This window comes from Heloderma suspectum, chromosome 5 (genome assembly GCF_057233095.1).
Source record: "Heloderma suspectum isolate Gila_16-S chromosome 5, 16-S_ref, whole genome shotgun sequence".
Taxonomy (NCBI): domain Eukaryota; kingdom Metazoa; phylum Chordata; class Lepidosauria; order Squamata; family Helodermatidae; genus Heloderma; species Heloderma suspectum.
Window position 1 is genome coordinate 124,092,967 of NC_139462.1, and position 19,399 is coordinate 124,112,365.

General features: G+C 44.4%; 1 protein-coding gene across 4 annotated transcripts in view; it reads left to right on the forward strand.

The window, feature by feature from the left end:
- The window catches only part of TULP3 (TUB like protein 3), a 133,931-nt gene that overhangs the window by 55,698 nt on the left and 58,834 nt on the right, over nucleotides 1-19,399 (forward strand). For all 4 annotated transcript variants that reach the window (XM_084859951.1, XM_084859953.1, XM_084859952.1 and 1 more), the window contains exon 5: nucleotides 2,229-2,362. In XM_084859951.1, the coding sequence (XP_084716077.1) occupies nucleotides 2,229-2,362 (134 nt within the window). The remainder of the gene's footprint in view (nucleotides 1-2,228; nucleotides 2,363-19,399) is intronic.

The following is a 19,399-nucleotide window of genomic DNA, read 5'->3' on the forward strand; positions in this document are numbered from 1 at the left end:
CTGTCTTCAAAGCCAGCCCCACATGTAATTCATAGCAGTAATCCAACCAAGAGGTTTGCAGTGCATGGATCACTGGGAGCAGACTATCCCTGTCCAGAAACAAACGCAGTTGAACCTGGTAAAAGGGACTCCATGTCACCAAGGCCAGCTGGACAAATCTGGATTTAGGATTTTCAAACCTACTGTTTCAGGGGGAGTGCAACCCCCTCCATAAAAGGTTGGACCTGAAAACCATCTACTCACACTGCCTCCATATGGTCAAGATCCATGAATCTGCATTTGTAGAGAGGCTGGTCTGCCCCAAGCTCTAAACAACTAATCAACAATCTCTAAGTAAACGAAATGAACCAGAGGGTAAAGGAAGTTGCAGGCAGTTTGGGTATGAACCTCCAGGCCAAGCTAGCTTCGCAGCGATACCCCTCCTTTAGGGTGGCTCCCTCCTACATTGGTTTCCAAGAGTGGCTATCTGGGTGGAGTGTCTGAGCCCTGCCCCTAACTTTTCCCACTTAGTTTTGTGACATGCCCTAGTGTATCTCAAGTCACGCCCCCCTTCCTCCTCGGAAACATGAGTTCCAATGGTGGAGGGAGGGGGCAGGGACTGAGCTTGGACCATCTGTTTGTCAAGGCTTTTGGAAGAATCTCTCCCAGCGTCTAGGTGCTCTAGGGAGGGTCCCTCCTCCATGCTTTGATTAAACAGTTCTAACGGAGCTCTCAGACATCTGAATGAGCTGGGACTCATCCCTGACATACATCCTAAAGTATCAGGTTTGCAGTCAGGGGGTGTTTATTGATCCAGCACTGTCATCAGAGGCTCAAGTGACCTTTGTGGCTTGATGAGACTTTTATCAGCCAGCTGCAACTTTACCTGGATGGAAATAGCTTGACCGCAATTACCTATGCTCTGGTGACCACCAGGTTTGGACTTCTGCAATGTATTGTACATGGGACTGCCTTAAAGAAATTGTTCAAAAAGTGCAGTTGGTGAAAAAATAGGATTGCTAGATTACTAACTGGAACTGGGCAGTTTAATCGTATTATGCCTGTGCTTTATCAGCTGCACTGGCTCTCACTTGGTTTCTGGGGCCAATTTAAAGTCCTGGTTTGAAGGCCCTAAACAGCTTGGGACTAGGTTATCCAAAGATCTTCCTCAGAGGCCCTACCTCGTGTGCCCCTGCCAAATGCAGTGAAGCAGGTGACTACCAGCAAGATGACTTTTTTAGTACTGGCATGGTACAGTCTTCCCAAAGAAAACTGTCTAGTGCCATCCCTGTGGCCTTTTCAGTTCCAGGTGGACCTTTCTGTTCACCCAGATCCTTTAAATAACTCATGTAGCCTCTCAGTTTTTAATTCTGTGTGGTTTTGGGGTGCTGTGTGTTTTGTTGTTGTAATTTATGTTGCTTTTGATATATGGTTTTATGTTTTATTTTCTACTGAATTGTTTTATGCTTGATGATTGTAAGCCTTCCAAAGAACTTTATGTTATGGAGCAGCATACAAATATTTAAAAAATTAATAAATAAAACCTCTAACATTTGTCCTCTTGTTCAGTATTTATTTCTAACATACGTTTACCCTGCCTTTCTACAAAAGCACCCCCTAAACAACTTATATTTCAATATTTGTAAAAATTTGTAAAAGAAATACAGGTGCTAACTATGGCACATTAGCTTCATTGATTAACGTTTCGCTCTTCTGATGTTACTATTAGTTGTAACTAGGGATGTCAGAGAAATCCACAACAGATTCAAATGAGTTCAGATTTCTATGAATCTGAGCTGTGGATTCTGCAGTGGACAGCCTTTTTCTGAGTCATGTGGATTCCTCAGACATGCAGACCAGTTTTTCACTTTTGCGGGGGATTTGCACTAATGTACACTTTTGCAAATGCACTAATACACTTATACATTTGCAAAAGTGCATCATAGTACTAATGTGACTTAGTGCAAGTTGAATGAAATTCTAGTAAAAAAAAAAATCCAATTCTGTCAGAGTGGATGATGGAACAAAAGGTGCCTGACAATCTGCAAAACACAGATGGAACAGATTTAACAAAATCCACACATCCCTAGTAGTAATGAATGTTAGTACCTCGTATGTGTATCTATAGTTATTTTGTGATTTAAATGTGTGGACAACCATGGGAAGGATATCTGTATATTGACGACCCTGGATTCATGGACACTTCTGTTTAAACATAGTTTAACCTAGTTTATCTGGCATTTTCACAGGTATCTCTGGAAGTATGAATTTTGATGAGGAGGACACTGCTGAAGAAGCAGCAGCTGAGAAGCAGTCAGGATCTCATTCACCCTGTTTAGAATCTCAGAGGCCTGCTTCTTCAAACAGCCAAACATCTGCTCCAGTAAGCATGAAGTCTCTTCTCCCAAAAAGAGAAGCCTGTGCTTTCTTGTGCCTGCCTCCATATTAACCCTTCTAAATTCAGTCTGTGGAATCTTGCCAATGTGCTCATCTGCAAACTTCATGAGATATTTTCTGTTAGTTTTAGTCCTGGATATGCCATGTCGTCTTGGGCTGAGAGCTGAAAATTGACATCTCAGTATAAAGTAAGGTGGCAAAACTTCACTACATTTTTTTTGAAGGTACAATCTCTAGATTGTATTTTCATGTGATAGCCTGTTCTGATGGGTTGCTTAAGCTTTTTATGATGTCCTCAAGATGGCTGAAGTCATCTTTTTCTAACTTTTCTCATTTAAGCTGTAACATATGAACCAAGTGTCCAATTTAAAATTTTAAAACTGCACTGGAAAACTAATGAATTCTCTTACAAATAACTAATTGTAATAATGACCTTATATGTTAACAATGTCATGGTACAAGCCATATATCAAGAAAAAAGTTAAATTTCTAAATTTATAGAAATTTCTAAATTTCTAATTTTGTATTTAATTTAATTTTAATGTTCGTCATCACTGCAGTCATCTTCTGAGCCCTCAAGTTCAACTGCAAAGCCTACATCTGTTTTCATGTTTGCTACATGACTGTAGTTTTCACACAGCAAGCAAGTCTATTGAACAGGCATGAGCAGTTTGGCAGTTCATAGGAATGCACACACTTGCATGACAACATCTCCAAAACTGCAATAGGTGCTGGTGGTTCATGCATCCAGTCAGTGACAAAATTGCCATCTCTCTCTGTCATCTATCCATACCCTTTGGGGCTAGGTACATGTGGCTGATTTTTTAAACTACATCTCAAAATTCCTACCTGGAAATTGGCCCTTTGAGTGTGTATGAAACAGCAGCCATTGCATGATGGAAGCTGACTGGACTCCACCTCTCTTCTCTTGGCCCAGAAAAGTTCATTGCATAGGTAATTTAAGTAGTGCGGGTAATTGGAACATAGATTTGACAGGTGAATTGCTGTAACTTCTCAAGCATCTCTGTAAAGATTTCCCATGACTTCCGTAGTTGACTGAACATCTAGTAGTTTTTGTCCTTTCTCAGTAGTTTCAAGGGAGTTACCTTGCCCTGACCTGCAAAAGCACTCACAGTGTCTCAGTCAATGAAAGCATGTGGTCCAATCAGGGCATCAGACACATCCTGTCCAATTGAACTTGTGAGTTTGCTTATATCAGTACATCTTGTGCAACTCGTTCCACACTTCACAAACATGGGGCATGGTATTTCATTTGCAAAGCTGATGTATAGTACCAGTACATCGGTGTCTTCTGAAATGATAATAGATTTTGTCCTTGCCTTTGCTGCCTGAAGTCAAGCAGCGGCATTCTAGTGTAAGCTTCTTGTGTAGACCTCAATTCACAGAATTCTTTCCAATAGTCTTTGGTGATTTTGAAAAAGGGCTCCTCACCTGTTACTTAAGTGTTTTGTCTTCCAGCTTCTTCATGTACTTAGACATCCTCCACCAAGAACTTGATGAGCTCAGGCTTGTTAGATGAGCTGCACAGATACCGTCTTAACTGCTGGATTTGTGTGCCAGTGCAATATTCTTCAACTGCAGACTAACGTTAGTGGCTCACTTGCATTTTTCAGCATCTTTGATAGAGGTTTCCAGGTAAACATCAAAGACAAAATCTGTCTGATCATGGCTCATTGGATTCAGCCAACTGGTTAATTAAAGCTTGGATATCTGACTCAGCTTTTTTTTAATTCTGTTCAGATGGAAATCTGGATGTGTCATTTGACTGCTGCACTGACCAATCATCTGTTTCAACTGCTTCAGAAACATGCTCCTATATTCTGATGTCAGATAGTACTTACTGACAGCTCCTTGATTGAGGCCAAATCCTTTTGTTCTTCCTGCCTGGTGTTTGAGTATCTTTGTTGACTGTTTCTTCTGTTGTCTGGTCTATGGGAATTTGTCCTAAGGAGTTGCTAGATCCCAACTGTACTGAAAATCTACCCTTGCATGAAATTTTCATGTATGTCTGGATGCTTAATGGGCAGCCTGGTCATCTGGGTATACTGGTGTAGAAGATAGCATGCATAACTCAGTCTATAGGCAAAGCACCATGGGATCATTGCATGGATGTGTGTCAAGCGAAGCATCCAATCACCTTTGTGTGATGCTCTAATTAAGCCCAGCAGACTTTCTACCATGTTGAGACAGTATACCCCAAATGCTGAGAGACTTCCATTTCTACATCTGAGGTAATTAAAATAGTCCTCAAAGAGCTCCATAATCCTTGAACAGGTTAGCTGACCAAGGATTTTCTGCCGCAAAGCTGTGCACACATCTTGGCAGAGGTTGCTTATGCTGTTCAGCATGTCATCCAAATATGCAATGCCTTCTGCATGCATGTCTTTCAACCATGACTGGAAACTATGCCATGCTAGCTGCATGAGTGAGTGCTTCATAAACCAGCTTGTGAAGTCTGACTGCATGGTTATACTTGTGACCTTCCATTATCCCTGTTACTGAACCTTCTGCAATTGTGTCTGACTCAGTGCACAAATCATGCAATCCTGAATCCTGAAACCACTTAACAATGATGGCCAAAAATGTGCATATGGTGTGAAATACACCTATTCCAATTATGGTGGTATATTTGAATTTCTCTGGATGCTTCTATGTGAATTCAACAGCTTTGGCATAAAGTGCCTGATCAAAAACACACACAATCTTGGACAACTACAGAGATTGCATGATGTTGATAGACTGGTTTAGCACCTCATATACAGTTGATATTTCAGTTGCTGGAGCATGTATTGTGGGCAAATAGCAAATATTGTCCTGCACTATGGTGACATCATCACAGACAAGTATGTTGAAGCCTGTCCAGTTGCTTGTTGCTCGCTCCTCATGATTTGACATGCGTGCCAGAAGCCATATGAGATTTTTCTGAAAAGGAGGGCAAAACAATATGTTTATGTTTACCTCTACAGTATAAGTTATGGGTGGCCCTTCCCTCTTGCCAGCATTTTATATTGGTAACATAAATGTCTGGCTAGAAATGCTTCTTTTCTTTGTTTTTTGTTTTTTTTTACCACCTGAGGCATTGGTTTAGGCAAATGAGGCCCAATGATCTTAAGCTGGATGGCAATTCCATTGGCTTTGTGTGATGTTCCCTTGCCACTGAGTGTGTCCTCTAACCAGTCTATATTGTCCCAGGACAAGGTGGTTGGGATTCTAGGGTAAAGATTAGATGGAACTGCAACATCTTCTCCTGTCGTTGCAAGCTTTTGCATGCAGGGAGCTATATCAATCACTAGAAGTAGGGAGTATGCAGTGATTGTGGATGGATGATAGAGATGGCAATTTTGTCACTGACTGGATGCATGAACCACCAGCACCTATTGCAGTTTTGGAGATGTTGTCATGCAAGTGTGTGCTTTCCTATGAACTGCCCAATGGCTCATGCTGTCCAGTGGACTTGTTTGCACTGCTGTGTGAAAACTACAGTCATGTAGCAACCATGAAAACAGATGTAGACTTTGCGATTGAGCTTGAGGACTCAGAAGATGACTGCAGTAGTGACGAACATTAAAATTAAATAAAAGAAAAAAGAAAATCTTTGTAGCTGCGAAATGATAACATTGTAACTTTTGTAAATTAAAACATGCATATTGAACAGTTGCTGAACAGATAAAACTACTAGATATTTCTTTGCAATAACACAAAGTTACCTGTTATCCACACATTGGGTAAAATTACATGAAATGTGTTTATGCCCATATGTGTCTAACTATGGCATATCAAAATTAATGTACTCAAGCTGTGGCTTGTTGGAAAGGTAAAAGAGTACCCTACAATTGTCTCATACCCTTTAGGTGCATATCTGGATCAGGTAACTTGTCATATGCAGTAAACTGTATAAAAATGAGGGGAAATTTAACTTTTTTCTTGATATATAGCTTGTGCCATGACATTGTTAACATATAAGGTTATTATTACAATTAGTTATTTGTAGGTAACTAATTGTAAGTTAACTAATTGTCCAATATACTACTGGGGAAGAGCAGAGGGAATTTCCAAGTAGCGCCAGAAAGAGTGAAGCGGCTGGGCCAAAGCCGAAAGGACACTCAGCTGTGGATGTGTGTGGTGGTGAAAAGAAAATCCGATGCTGTAAAGAACAATATTGTTTAGGAACCTGGAATGTAAGATCAATGAATCAAGGTAAGCTGGAGGTGACAAGATTGAACATCGACATCTTGGGAATCAGCGAACTAAAATGGACAAGCATGGGCGAATTTAATTCAGGTGACCATCATATCTACTACTGTGGGCAAGAATCGCTTAGAAGAAATGGAGTAGCACTCATAGTCAACAAAAGGGTGGGAAAAGCAGTACTGGGGTACAATCTCAAAAATGACAGAATGATCTCAGTACGAATCCAAGGCAAACCATTCAACATCACAGTCATTCAAGTCTATGCCCCAACCACTGAGGCCGAAGAAGCTGAGGTTGATCGGTTCTATGAAGACCTACAACACCTTCTAGAACTAACACCAAAAAAAGATGTCCTCTTCATTATAGGGGATTGGAATGCTAAAGTAGGAAGTCAAGAAATCACCGGGATAACAGGCAAGCATGGCCTTGGTGTACAAAATGAAGCAGGACAAAGGCTAGTAGGGTTTTGCCAAGAGAACACGCTGATCTTAGCAAACACTCTTTTCCAACAGCACAAGAGGCGACTCTACACATGGACATCACCAGATGGTCAATATCGAAATCAGATTGATTATGTCCTTTGCAGCCAAAGATGGAGAAGCTCCATACAGTCAGTAAAAACAAGACCTGGAGCTGACTGTGGCTCAGATCATGAGCTTCTTGTTGCAAAATTTCGGCTGAAATTGAAGAACGTAGGGAAAACCACTAAACCATTCAGGTATGACCTAAATCATATCCCTTATGAATATACAGTGGAGGTGAGGAATAGATTTCAGGGATTAGACCTGATAGACAGAGTGCCTGAGGAACTATGGACGGAGGTCCGTAACATTGTTCAGGAGGCAGCAACGAAATCCATCCCAAAGAAAAAGAAATGCAAGAAAGCCAAGTGGCTGTCTGATGAGGCTTTACAAGTAGCTGAGGAAAGAAGGGAAGCGAAAAGCAAGGGAGAAAGGGGAAGATATATCCAACTGAATGCAGAGTTCCAGAGAATAGCAAGGAGAGACAAGAAGGCCTTCTTAAATGAACAATGCAAAGAAATCAAGGAAAACAATAGAATGGGAAAGACCAGAGATCTTTTCAAGAAAATCGGAGAACTCAAGGGAAGGTTTTGTGCAAAGGACAAAGAAGGCAGGGACCTAACAGAAGCAGATGAGATTAAGAAGAGGTGGAAAGAATACACAGAAGAACTATACAGGAAAGATCTGAATGTCCCTGATAGCCATGATAGTGCGGTCACTGAACACTGAATGTCTCTGATAGCCATGATAGTGCGGTCACTGGGTTTCGAAGAGGCAGAGGAACTAGAGATCAAATATATCAGTCTGTTTCCCGCCTCCCAGCTGAGCAGAGCAGAGCAGAGCAAGCTGCTCCAGCTGGTCCAGGGACTACAGAAGCAGGCAAGCTCCCAGAGAGCGAGCGAACAGAGCGAGCGAACAGGGGGAGCAAACAGGAGTTGGCCAGGGGAGTTGCAGTGGTTGAAGAGACAAAGGAGACAAAGGAGACAGAGGCTAAGAGGTAAGTGGGTTGCAGGAAGCCCAGGGCGCTGCCCTTTATCCTTCTGACTGGCTGTGAGCTCACCAGGAGCTTCTGAGAGCTCCAACTGAATTGGAGGGGTGTGGCCTGAGTACTCCCAGCAGCTGACTGGGCGGGAAGCTTCAGTCTGTTTCCCGCCTCCCAGCTGAGCAGAGCAGAGCAGAGCAAGCTGCTCCAGCTGGTCCAGGGACTACAGAAGCAGGCAAGCTCCCAGAGAGCGAGCGACCAGAGTGAGTGAACAGGGGGAGCAAACAGGAGTTGGCCAGGGGAGTTCGGCAGGGGAGGTCAAGGGGGAGGCCCCTAACATTTTTTTTTTAACTAACTTTTTCCCATTTATTTGTCTTGTAACACACACTTCCACACCAGTGGGACTCTGCTTTTAACCTCTACTGAGTAGAGGAGCAGGCACAGGCTAGTCTAGAACAATCACAAAGCTAGACACAAAAAGGGAAACGGGGCTATGGAAGGACAAGACTCTCCAGTGGTGGTGACCTGCAAGGTGTGTGCCATGTTTGTTTTCTTGCCTGAGAACAACATGGCCTACACCTGCAACAAGTGCAAGTTGATCACGCTGCTGGAGGAAAAAGTAAGTGGACTGGAGCGGCGACTGTCAACCCTCCGGGGAATAAGAGAACACGAAGAGTTCTTGGACAGAATGGGGGAACTACAGCAGCAAAGGGCAGACCAGAAGCTTGAAGAGCAACAGCAAGATGAGGCAGAAGTGGGAAATGCTGAGGAGAAGAAAAATGGAGTAGAGGATACTCCTTGGAAAACGGTGACAGTTAGGAGAAGAAGAACTAGACGCCACTCTGCACCAGTGGAAGCGGTGGAGCTGTGGAACCGATTCCAGGTACTTGCAGATGAGACTGGAGGACAGCCTGCAGAGGAAGAATCACAGGGGAACCTGCATGAGAGTGAGCAAGAGGCTGAAGGTCAGTCAAACAGAGGCGATGAAACCCAGGCCTACAAGAAGAAGAAGAGAAGAGTGGTAGTAGTGGGAGACTCCTTGCTGCGTGGGATCGAGACCCAAGTATGTCGCGAAGACCCGTGGACTTGCAAGGTATGTTGTCTCCCGGGAGGACAGATTAGAGACGTGACTGAAAGGTTACCTGCACTCATAAAGCCCACTGACAGGTATCCCTTTCTTCTCATCCATGTGGGAACAAATGATAGCGCCAAGCGGAGCTACAAAGAGATCACGTCAGACTTTGAAGCTTTGGGAAGGAAACTCAAGAACTTTGGGGCCCAGATAGTTTTCTCATCCATCCTTCCAGTAGTTAGAAGAGGGATAGAAAGGGAACGAAAAATACTCCGGGTGAATGACTGGCTACAAAGGTGGTGCCGACGAGAGAGATTTGGATTCTGGGACTACGGGCTATACTTCCTGGAAGATGGGCTGTTGGCTAGGGATGGGTTGCACCTCACAAAGGCTGGGAAGAATGTGTTTGGCCACAGCATGAAGAACTTCATCAGGAGGGCTTTAAACTGAATCCTACGGGGAAGGGAGATGTAATGTTGGGGGTAACAATGGACGTAGGCGCATGCACTGCAATGGAGAGAACAGCGCTGATAGCGCCCAATAATAGTCTTCAGACACATGTAGGAAGAAAGCCAGACTATGAAGCACATGGTCTTCGATGTCTATATACTAATGCCCAGAGTATGGGAAACAAACAGAACGAACTTGAACTCTTAATACAGGAGGGAAATTATGACTTGATAGGTATAACTGAGACTTGGTGGGATGACTCTCATGACTGGAATACAGCAGTTGAAGGATATAACTTGTTCAAAAAGAACAGGAGGAACAGAAAGGGAGGCGGGGTTGCACTGTATGTGAAAAATACATATCTCTGCACAGAAATACAGGAGGAGGAGCTTGGTAGCCCCATCGAGAGCATCTGGGTTGAAATAAATGGAGCAAAGAATAAAAGGAACCTGGTGGTCGGAGTCTACTACCGGCCACCCAATCAAGGAGAAGCCAAGGATGAAACTTTTGAAAAGCAAATAACCAATGTTTCAAGGAAGCATGATGTAGTAGTAATGGGGGACTTCAATTTCCCCGATATTTGTTGGGAGACAAATTCTGCAAAACATGGCCCCTCCAGGAAATTCCTGACTTGTGTGGCGGATCACTTCCTCCTACAGAAAGTAGAGGAAGGAACTAGAGGATCGGCTATCCTTGACTTGATCCTAACCAACAGAGATGACTTAGTGGATAAAGTAGCAGTTACAGGAACTCTGGGGGAAAGCGACCATGTTGTACTTGAGTTCTTGGTTCTAAGGGAAGCAAAAGCCGAGTGTACTCAAACGCGTACCCTGGATTTTAGGAAAGCTGATTTTAATAAACTCAGAACAATGATCAGTAAGGTCCCATGGCAAACAATGCTAGCGAGAAAAGGAGTCCAAGATGGGTGGGAACTTTTAAAAAAGGAAATTCTCAAGGCACAATCACAAACCATTCCAACAAGAAGAAAAGGTGGAAGACAACAGAAGAAGCCAATGTGGCTTCACAAAAAGCTTAGGGATGACCTGAAAACAAAAAAGGACACATATAGGAAGTGGAAAGAAGGCCAAGTAACAAAGGAAGAGTACAGGCAGGTAGCACAGAATTGCAGGGATGGCGTCAGGAAGGCTAAAGCGGAGAACGAGGTGAGGTTAGCGAGGGATGCTAAAAACAACAAAAAGGCTTTCTTCAGCTACGTGCATAGTAAAAGGCAGAGGAAAGAAATGGTTGTTCAGCTATTAAATAAGGATGGCAAAATGATAACAGATGACAAAGAAAAGGCAGAGGTGCTCAATTCCTACTTTGGCTCAGTCTTCTCCCAAAAGAGGGTCTATGACCCCCCTGGCAAAGGCGAAGTACAGGCTGAAGGGGCAGGATTGCAGCTTGAGATCGACAGGCATATGGTCAAGGAACACCTCATTACTTTGAATGAGTTCAAATCTCCAGGGCCAGATGAACTGCATCCTAGAGTAATAAAGGAACTGGCAGAAGAACTCTCAGAACCGCTGTCTATTCTCTTTGAGAAATCATGGAGGACCGGGGAAGTGCCAGATGACTGGAGGAGGGCTAACGTTGTCCCTATCTTCAAAAAGGGTAAAAAGGAGGAACCTGGGAACTACAGACCAGTCAGTCTGACATCAATCCCTGGGAAAATTCTGGAGCAGATCATAAAGCAATCCATCTGGAAGCACCTTGACATCAATGCCGTGATTACTCGAAGCCAACATGGATTTGTCAAAAACAAGTCCTGCCAGACAAATCTGATCTCATTTTTTGATCAAGTCACCTCCCTTGTAGACCGTGGGAATGCTGTAGACATCATATACCTCGACTTCAGCAAAGCTTTCGACAAAGTGCCCCATGATATCCTGATGAGCAAACTTGCTCGAAGTGGGCTAGATGAAACAACGATCATGTGGATCCACAGTTGGCTACAGAATCGGACTCAAAGAGTGCTTATCAATGGGACCTTCTCAAGCTGGGGAGAGGTAACGAGTGGGGTACCGCAGGGCTCAGTCCTGGGCCCAGTGCTCTTCAACATTTTTATTAACGACTTGGAGGAGGAGGTGCAGGGAATGCTGATCAAATTTGCAGATGACACAAAATTGGGAGGGATAGCTAATACTTTGGAAGACAGAAACAAAATTCAAAGTGATCTGGATAGACTGGAGTGCTGGGCAGAAAACAACAGAATGGCATTTAATAGGGACAAATGCCAAGTTCTGCACCTAGGAAAAAGAAACCAAATGCACAGTTACAAGATGGGGGATATGTGGCTCAACCACACTACGAGCGAGAAGGATCTTGGAATTGTCGTCGATCACAAGCTGAATATGAGCCAACAATGTGATGTGGCTGCAAAAAAGGCAAGTGCTATTTTGGGCTGCATTAATAGAAGCATCGCTTCCAAATCCCGGGAAGTACTAGTTCCCCTCTACTCAGCACTGGTTAGGCCTCATCTGGAGTACTGTGTCCAGTTCTGGGCACCACACTTTAAGAAGGATGCAGACAAGCTGGAGAGGGTTCAAAGGAGGGCAACAAAGATGATCAGGGGACTGGAAACAAAGCCCTATGAAGAGAGACTGAAAGAACTGGGCATGTTTAGCCTTGAGAAGAGAAGACTGAGGGGAGATATGATAGCACTCTTCAAGTACTTGAAAGGTTGTCACAGAGAAGAAGGCCAGGATCTCTTCTTGATCATCCCAGAGTGCAGGACACGGAATAATGGGCTCAAGTTACAGGAAGCCAGATTCCGGCTGAACATCAGGAAAAACTTCCTGAGTGTCAGAGCAATACGGCAATGGAACCAATTACCTGGGGAGGTGGTGGGCTCTCCCACACTGGAGGCCTTTAAGACGAGGCTGGACAGCCATTTGTCAGGGATGCTCTGACTTGGATTCCTGCATTGAGCAGGGGGTTGGACTCGATGGCCTTGTAGGCCCCTTCCAACCCTACTATTCTATGATTCTATGATTCAAATCGCCAACTTTCGCTGGATCATGGAGAAAGCAAGAGAATTCCAGAAAAACGTCTATTTCTGCTTCATTGACTACGCTAAAGCCTTTGATTGTATGGATCACAACAAACTCTGGCAAATTCTGAAAGAGATGGGGGTACCAGACCACCTTACCTGTCTCCTGAGAAACCTGTACGAGGGTCAAGAAGCAACAGTAAGAACCAGACATGGAACAACCGATTGGTTCAAAATTGGGAAAGGAGTACGACAAGGCTGTATATTGTTGCCCTGCTTATTTAACTTATATGCCGGGTTGGATGAATCACAGGTCGGAATTCAGATTGCCGGGAGAATTATCAACAACCTCAGATACGCAGATGATACCACCCTAATGGCAGAAAGCGAAGAGGATCTAAAGAACCTCTTGTTGAGGGTGAAAGAGGAGAGTGCAAAAGCTGGTTTGAAACTCAACATTAAAAAAACGGAGATCATGGCATCTGGTCCCATCACTTCCTGGCATATGGAAAGGGAAGAAATGGAAACAGACAGATTTTACTTTCTTGGGCTCCAAGATCACCACAGACGGTGACTGTAGCCATGAAATTAAAAGACGCTTGCTCCTTGGGAGGAAAGCTATGGCAAACCTAGACAGCATAGTAAGAAGCAGAGACATCACCTTGCCGACAAAAGTCCGTCTAATCAAAGGTATGGTTTTCCCAGTAGTAACGTATGGCTGTGAGAGCTGGACTATAAGGAAGGCTGAGCGCCGAAGAATTGATGCTTTCGAACTGTGGTGCTGGAGAAGACTCTTACGAGTCCCCTGGACTGCAAGGAGGTCAAATCAGTCCATCCTAAAGAAAATCAACCCTGAGTGCTCATTGGAAGGACAGATACTGAAGCTGAAGCTCAAATATTTTGGTCACCTAATGCAAAGAGAAAACTCTCTGGAAAAGACCCTGATGCTGGGAAAGACTGAGGGCAAAAGGAGAAGGGGACGGCAGAGGATGAGATGGCTAGATAGCATCACAGATGCAATGAATATGGACTTGAGCATGCTCCGGGAGAGAGCGGAGGACAGGAAGGCCTGGTGTGCTATGGTCCATGGGGTCACGAAGAGTTGGACACGACTGAACAACAACATTAGCGCTAATGCAAATTAGTGCAAGTGGAACAGCATTCTGGTTTAAAAAGTCTGATTCCCTCAATGAGTGGATGACAAAATGAAAGACACGTGACAATTCTTGAAATGCAGACAGAATGAATTTAACAAAATCCATACATCCCTAGTGAGTACTCTTGAGAGCGAAATCTCAGCTGATTGTGCATGCCTCAAGGATTGAGCAAGGGCCTCCCCATTCAGCTGCCTTGATTTTACTTGTTTCTTTTCTGATCCCTGCAAGAGTAGGAGGTTAAAGAACTTTCTCTCCGGGAGTTTTGGGAGCATTCTTGCAACATTTTGGCCTTTTAATTTTAGTTTTATTTCATTGTCAATTTTCTTCCATTTTCTTCTGTTGTCTATCATTTTGACAGCCCATCGTAACTCTTTCAAGAAGTGTCGTAATTGCATGAAAAAGATACCTATTTCTGATAGCGACAATTACTACCTTGTGTTTAGTCAAATAATATAGAGTTAATACCTGTTTGAATTGTCTAAAAAGTCTAAACAAGCCTACAGAAGCTGCAGTTTGCACCTGATGGCTTCTCTGCTTTGCAGGCCTCTGATGCTATGTCATCTGAGAAATCTGAAATCATTTCCTTGGGCAAGAATGATCTATCTTTATCTGACCCAGCTGCTCTATTCATAGCTTCCTTGGGTTCGACTCTTCGCTGTACTGTTAGGATTGCTGTGCCTCCACCTTTGGTCTTAATTTCAGTTCCAGCCTTGGATTGTAAAAGCTGTGCTCCCTGTCCAATGTCTCAGAGGTTTTAGGACCATTAATCCTACTCTTAGCCTCATAAGAAGAGCCATGCTAGATCAGACCAAGGGTCCATCTAGTCCAGCATTCTGTTCATACAGTGGCCAATCAGCTGTTGACGGGAAACCCACAAGCAGGACGTGAGTGCAATAGCACCCTCCCACCCATGTTCCCTAGCAACTGGTGCACATAGGCTTACTGCCTCTGGTACTGGAGGTAGCATAGAGCCATCAGGACTAGTAGCCTTGTCCTCCCGGAATTTGTATTAAACAAGCTCCCTTTTAAAGCCATCCAAATTGGTGGCCATCACCACGTCTTCTGGTAGCAAATTCCATAGTTTGACTATGCGCTGTATGAAGAACTACTTCCTTTTATCTGTCCTGAATCTCCCACCAATCAGCTTCATGGGATGACCCTGGGTTCTAGTATTTTGAGAGAGGAAGAAAAATGTCTCCCTATCCACATTCTACACATGGTGCATAATTTTGTACACCTCTATCACATCTCCCCTTGCTCACCTTTTTTCCCCAAGCTAAACAATCCCAGTTGTTGTAACCTTCTCTCATAGGGGAGTTGCCCAAGCCCCTTCATAATTTCTGTTGCCCTTTTCTGCACTTTTTCCAGCTCTACAGTATCTTTTTTAGGCGCAGTGACCCGAACTTTAGGTAGTATTCTTAGTACGATCGCACCACAGATTTATATAAGGGCATAATTATATTTATATAATTGTCAGTTTTATTCTCTTTCCTAATTATGCCTAACATGGAGTTTGCCTTTTTTACGGCAGCCACACACTGGGTTGACATCTTCATTGAGCTATCCACCACAACCCCAAGATCTCTTTCCTGGTCGGTCACTGCTAGCTCAGATCCCATCAGGCTATACTTGAAGTTGGGATGTTTTGCCCCAATGTGCATCACTTTACACTTGCTTACATTGAACCCCATTTGCCATTTAGATGCCCCTTCTCCCAGTTTGGAGAGATCCTTTTGGATCCCTTTTTGTTTTAATCATCCTAAATAATTTGGTGTCATCAGCAAACTTGGCCACTTCCCCGCTCACTCCTAATTCCAAATCATTTATGAACAAGTTGAAAAGCATTGGTCCCCACTATTTACATCCGTCCATTGGGAGACTTTACCATTTATTCCTACTTTCTGCTTTCTGTTCTTTAACCAGTTACTGATCCATAAGAGGACCTGTCCTCTTATTCCATGACAGCTAAGTTTGCTCAGAAGGCTTTGGTGAGGGACTTCGTCAAAAGCCTTTTGGAAGTACAAGTAAACAACATCTACTGGATCACCCCTGTCTATATGTTTATTGACACTCTCAAAGAACTCTAAAAGGTTAGTAAGACAGGGCTTACCTTGTGGAAGCCCTGTTGATTCTTTTTCAGCAGGGCTTGTCCTTCTATATGCTTACTCATTTTATCTTTAATAATGCTTTCAACCAATTTACCCGGACAAGACGTTAAGCTAGCCCCCCTGTAATTTCCCAGATCCCCCTTGGATCCCTTCTTAAAAATTGATTTTACATTCTCTGGTACAAAGGCTGATCTTAGGGACATGTTGCATATTTTGGTTAGAAAATCAGCAATTTCATATTTGAGTTCTTTGAGAACTCTAGGATGGATACCATCTGGGCCCAGTGATTTATTTGCTTTCAATTTATCAATAAGGTTGAGAACGTCATCTTTTGTCACCACTATTTGCCTCAGTTCCTCAGACTCCCTTCCTGAAAAGATCAGTTCAGGCACAGGTATCTGTCCTATATCTTCTGCAGTGGAGACAGAAGAATTCATTCACCTTCTCCTCAGAATAAATGAAGAAAATGAGACATGGTAAGAAGGGAATGTTTGGTGCCTATCCTTGGCACTGAACACTTCCAGAATGGAACAGTTCATCTCATTTGCCCTGACCCCTCTACTATCTGACCTTTTAAATGACCTCTCTGCAATTGATGACAATTCACTCGTTATCAATCCTGACTTTGCTGCGTACATCTTTAATGGCTGCTCCTCCTTTTACAATCCCCAAAATCTGCATTCATGAACTTGATGGCCCCTTCAGATTTCTTGTCCTTCAGTAAGTTTTTGGATACAGTGTTGGATCATTTTCACTACCCCCTTAGTATGCTGTGAACTGAGTCTGAGTCTGATATTCAAGCTATTCCTCCTTTTTTGAAGGGGGAAATTGACATTTGCTTTCACCTCACTGGGTCAGGACCATACGGAAACTCATTGGATTTTTTTATCTGGACAAACCACAAGAAAGCATTTCTAGACCTCAAAATAGCCATGATCAGAGCTTAAATCCTTCATTATGAATATTCAGACTGTCCTTTCTGAGCTGAACACTGAATCCTCCCTGCCCATGCACCCCACCCCGATCCTATTATTACAACTCCTGTTACGACAGGGGAATTTTTACAACTTCTGTTATGACAGGACTTCCATCTGAGATGCTCCTTGGTATGCTCCCATTTATGATGGTTATGGCAATTGATCTTGATGTTTTTCACATCCCTGTTCCCAGCCTACCACCACCATTCTACAGCTTTACTGTCCTTCTATATACATAACTACCTAGCTTGTGTGTATCATTAAGCACTTTGCAGATAAAATCAATTGGATCAGGAGTGCTATTTCATGCACTGTGGATACAGTTAGTTAATGAGGGGCGGCCAGTAGCAGACTGGTTGTGTGGGATCGGTTCTAGCTTCTTCCTTCTGAGGAAGTGGACAAGATGCTTTCATCTTTAAGGCCGACCACCTGCTTACTCGATCCTTGCCCATCTTGGCTCATTATCAGCTGCAGGGAGAGACTTAGGGAGGGGATCAAGGCAGTGGTGAATGCCTCCCTCGAGGAAAGTGATGCCATCAGCCCTCAAGGAGGCGGTGATAAGACTACTGTTAAAGAAGCCCTCCTTGGATCCCCAAGACTTGAACAACTTTCTCCCAGTCTTGAATCTGCCGTTTTAGGGCAAGATCATTGAGCGGGTGGTGGCTTTGCAGTTGCAGGCACACTTGGAAGAAGCCGATTATCTGGATCCATTTCAGTTGAGCTTCAGGCCTGGGCACGGGACAGAAACGACCTTGGTCACCTTGGTGGATGATATGGGGAGGGCTCTGGATAGGGGTGAATGCTCCTCCCTTGTTCTCGTCGATCTCTCAGTGACTTTTTATACTGTCAACCATGGTATCTTCCTGGACCGTCTGGAGGGGTTGGGCATAGGGGACACCATATTACAGTGATTCCATTCCTTCCAGGTACGAGAGGGTAGCTCTGCAGGGGGAGACTTCAGACCCTTGGCTGCTAATTTGCGGGGTGCCACAGGGTTCTATTCTATCCTTGATGTTATTTAACATCTACATGAAGCCACTGGGGGCTAACATCAGGAGGTTTGGGGGGCAGCTGTCAGGAGCACCCTAGCGGCCTCTTTCAGTACACTCCAATAGCCAACTCAAGACACAGACGAAAGGATTCTTTTTTAAGGCTTTAATTCTTTTACAACTTAATGACTCTTTCAGATGCTAATCACCAGCGACTAAGCAATGAACAGTGGAGTAGCCTATGCTCCGGGTAGGCAGTTGGTCCCCGTTTGAAGGAGAATCACTTGAAGACCCTGAACTTATGGGCTAGGGAGAGATCCTCCCTCTTTCCCTTGGGTCCACGGGACGCGGCCGTTGCTTGCATGCCAAATGGGCGCTACGCCTCCTTTCCGTGCCCTCCATCGCTTGTCGCTCCCTGCGTCTGCGTCGAGCGTCTAGCAAGCCCCCCTCCCGCACTCTCTTACTGCCCGGGTCACTATCTATCTCAGGAATGCCAGCAGGCGGAATCTCTGCCAGCTGCTGTGCCTGTGAGGGATGAGCTGGCTCCTCTCCCACGGATTGCTGATCCTCCTCAGAATCAGAACTGCTCTGGGGTTCTATCGGCTCAGTTTCCACCCTGACAGCAGTGTCACCAATATGCAGATGACACGCAACTCTACCTCTCATTTAAATCCTCGCCAAGGTTGGCTGTAGAAACCCTGTCCAAGTGTCTGGAGTTGGTGAGTGGCTGGATGGAAAGGACTAAGCTGAAACAACCCCGACAAAACCAAAGTAGTTTTTCTGGGAGACAAGGGGAGGTTGGGGGATGTTGACCTGGTGTTGAATGGGGTGCAGCTAACCCTGAAGGACCAGGTCTGCAGTCTGGGGGTCATTTTAGACTCCCAGCTGTCCATGGAGGCTCAGGTGTCAGCCGTGAGCCAGGCAGTGCTGTACCAACTCCATCTGATACGGCGGCTGCACCCCTTTCTCCCTAACCATCTGCTCCCATCAGTAGTTCATGCCCTGGTCTCCTCTCGCCTGGACTACTTTAATGCACTCTATCTGGGGTTACCCTTGAAGACAGTGTGGAAGTTGCAGCTGGTGCAGAACGCAGTGGCCCACCTGATTAAAGGCAGCCATCAGCGAGATCACATCACTCTAGTGCTGAAGGAGTTGCACTGGTTACCAGTTGTTTTCTGGGCCCAATTCAAAGTGTTGGCATTGACCTTTAAAACCCTATATGGTTCTGGCCCAGTCTATCTTAAGGAGCGCCTCCAACAATACCAGGAATGCCACTCAACGAGATCAGCCTTGGTAGGCCTTCTGTCTGTCCCATCAGCCAGGACAGCTAGGCTGTTGAGGACTAGGGAGAGAGCCTTTTCTGTGGTGGCCCCCACTCTGTGGAATTCCCTCCCTAGTGACCTCCGCCATGCCCCCTCTTTGATGAGCTTCCACTGGGCTTTAAAAACCTGGCTGTTCAGGCAGGCATTTGGGGTAGGTTAGGGTTTTTAGAGCAGTGTTGTTTTGTTATGTTGTTTTGTTTAGTTGATTATGTAAATTCGTTGTATTTTGTGTTATTAATATTGT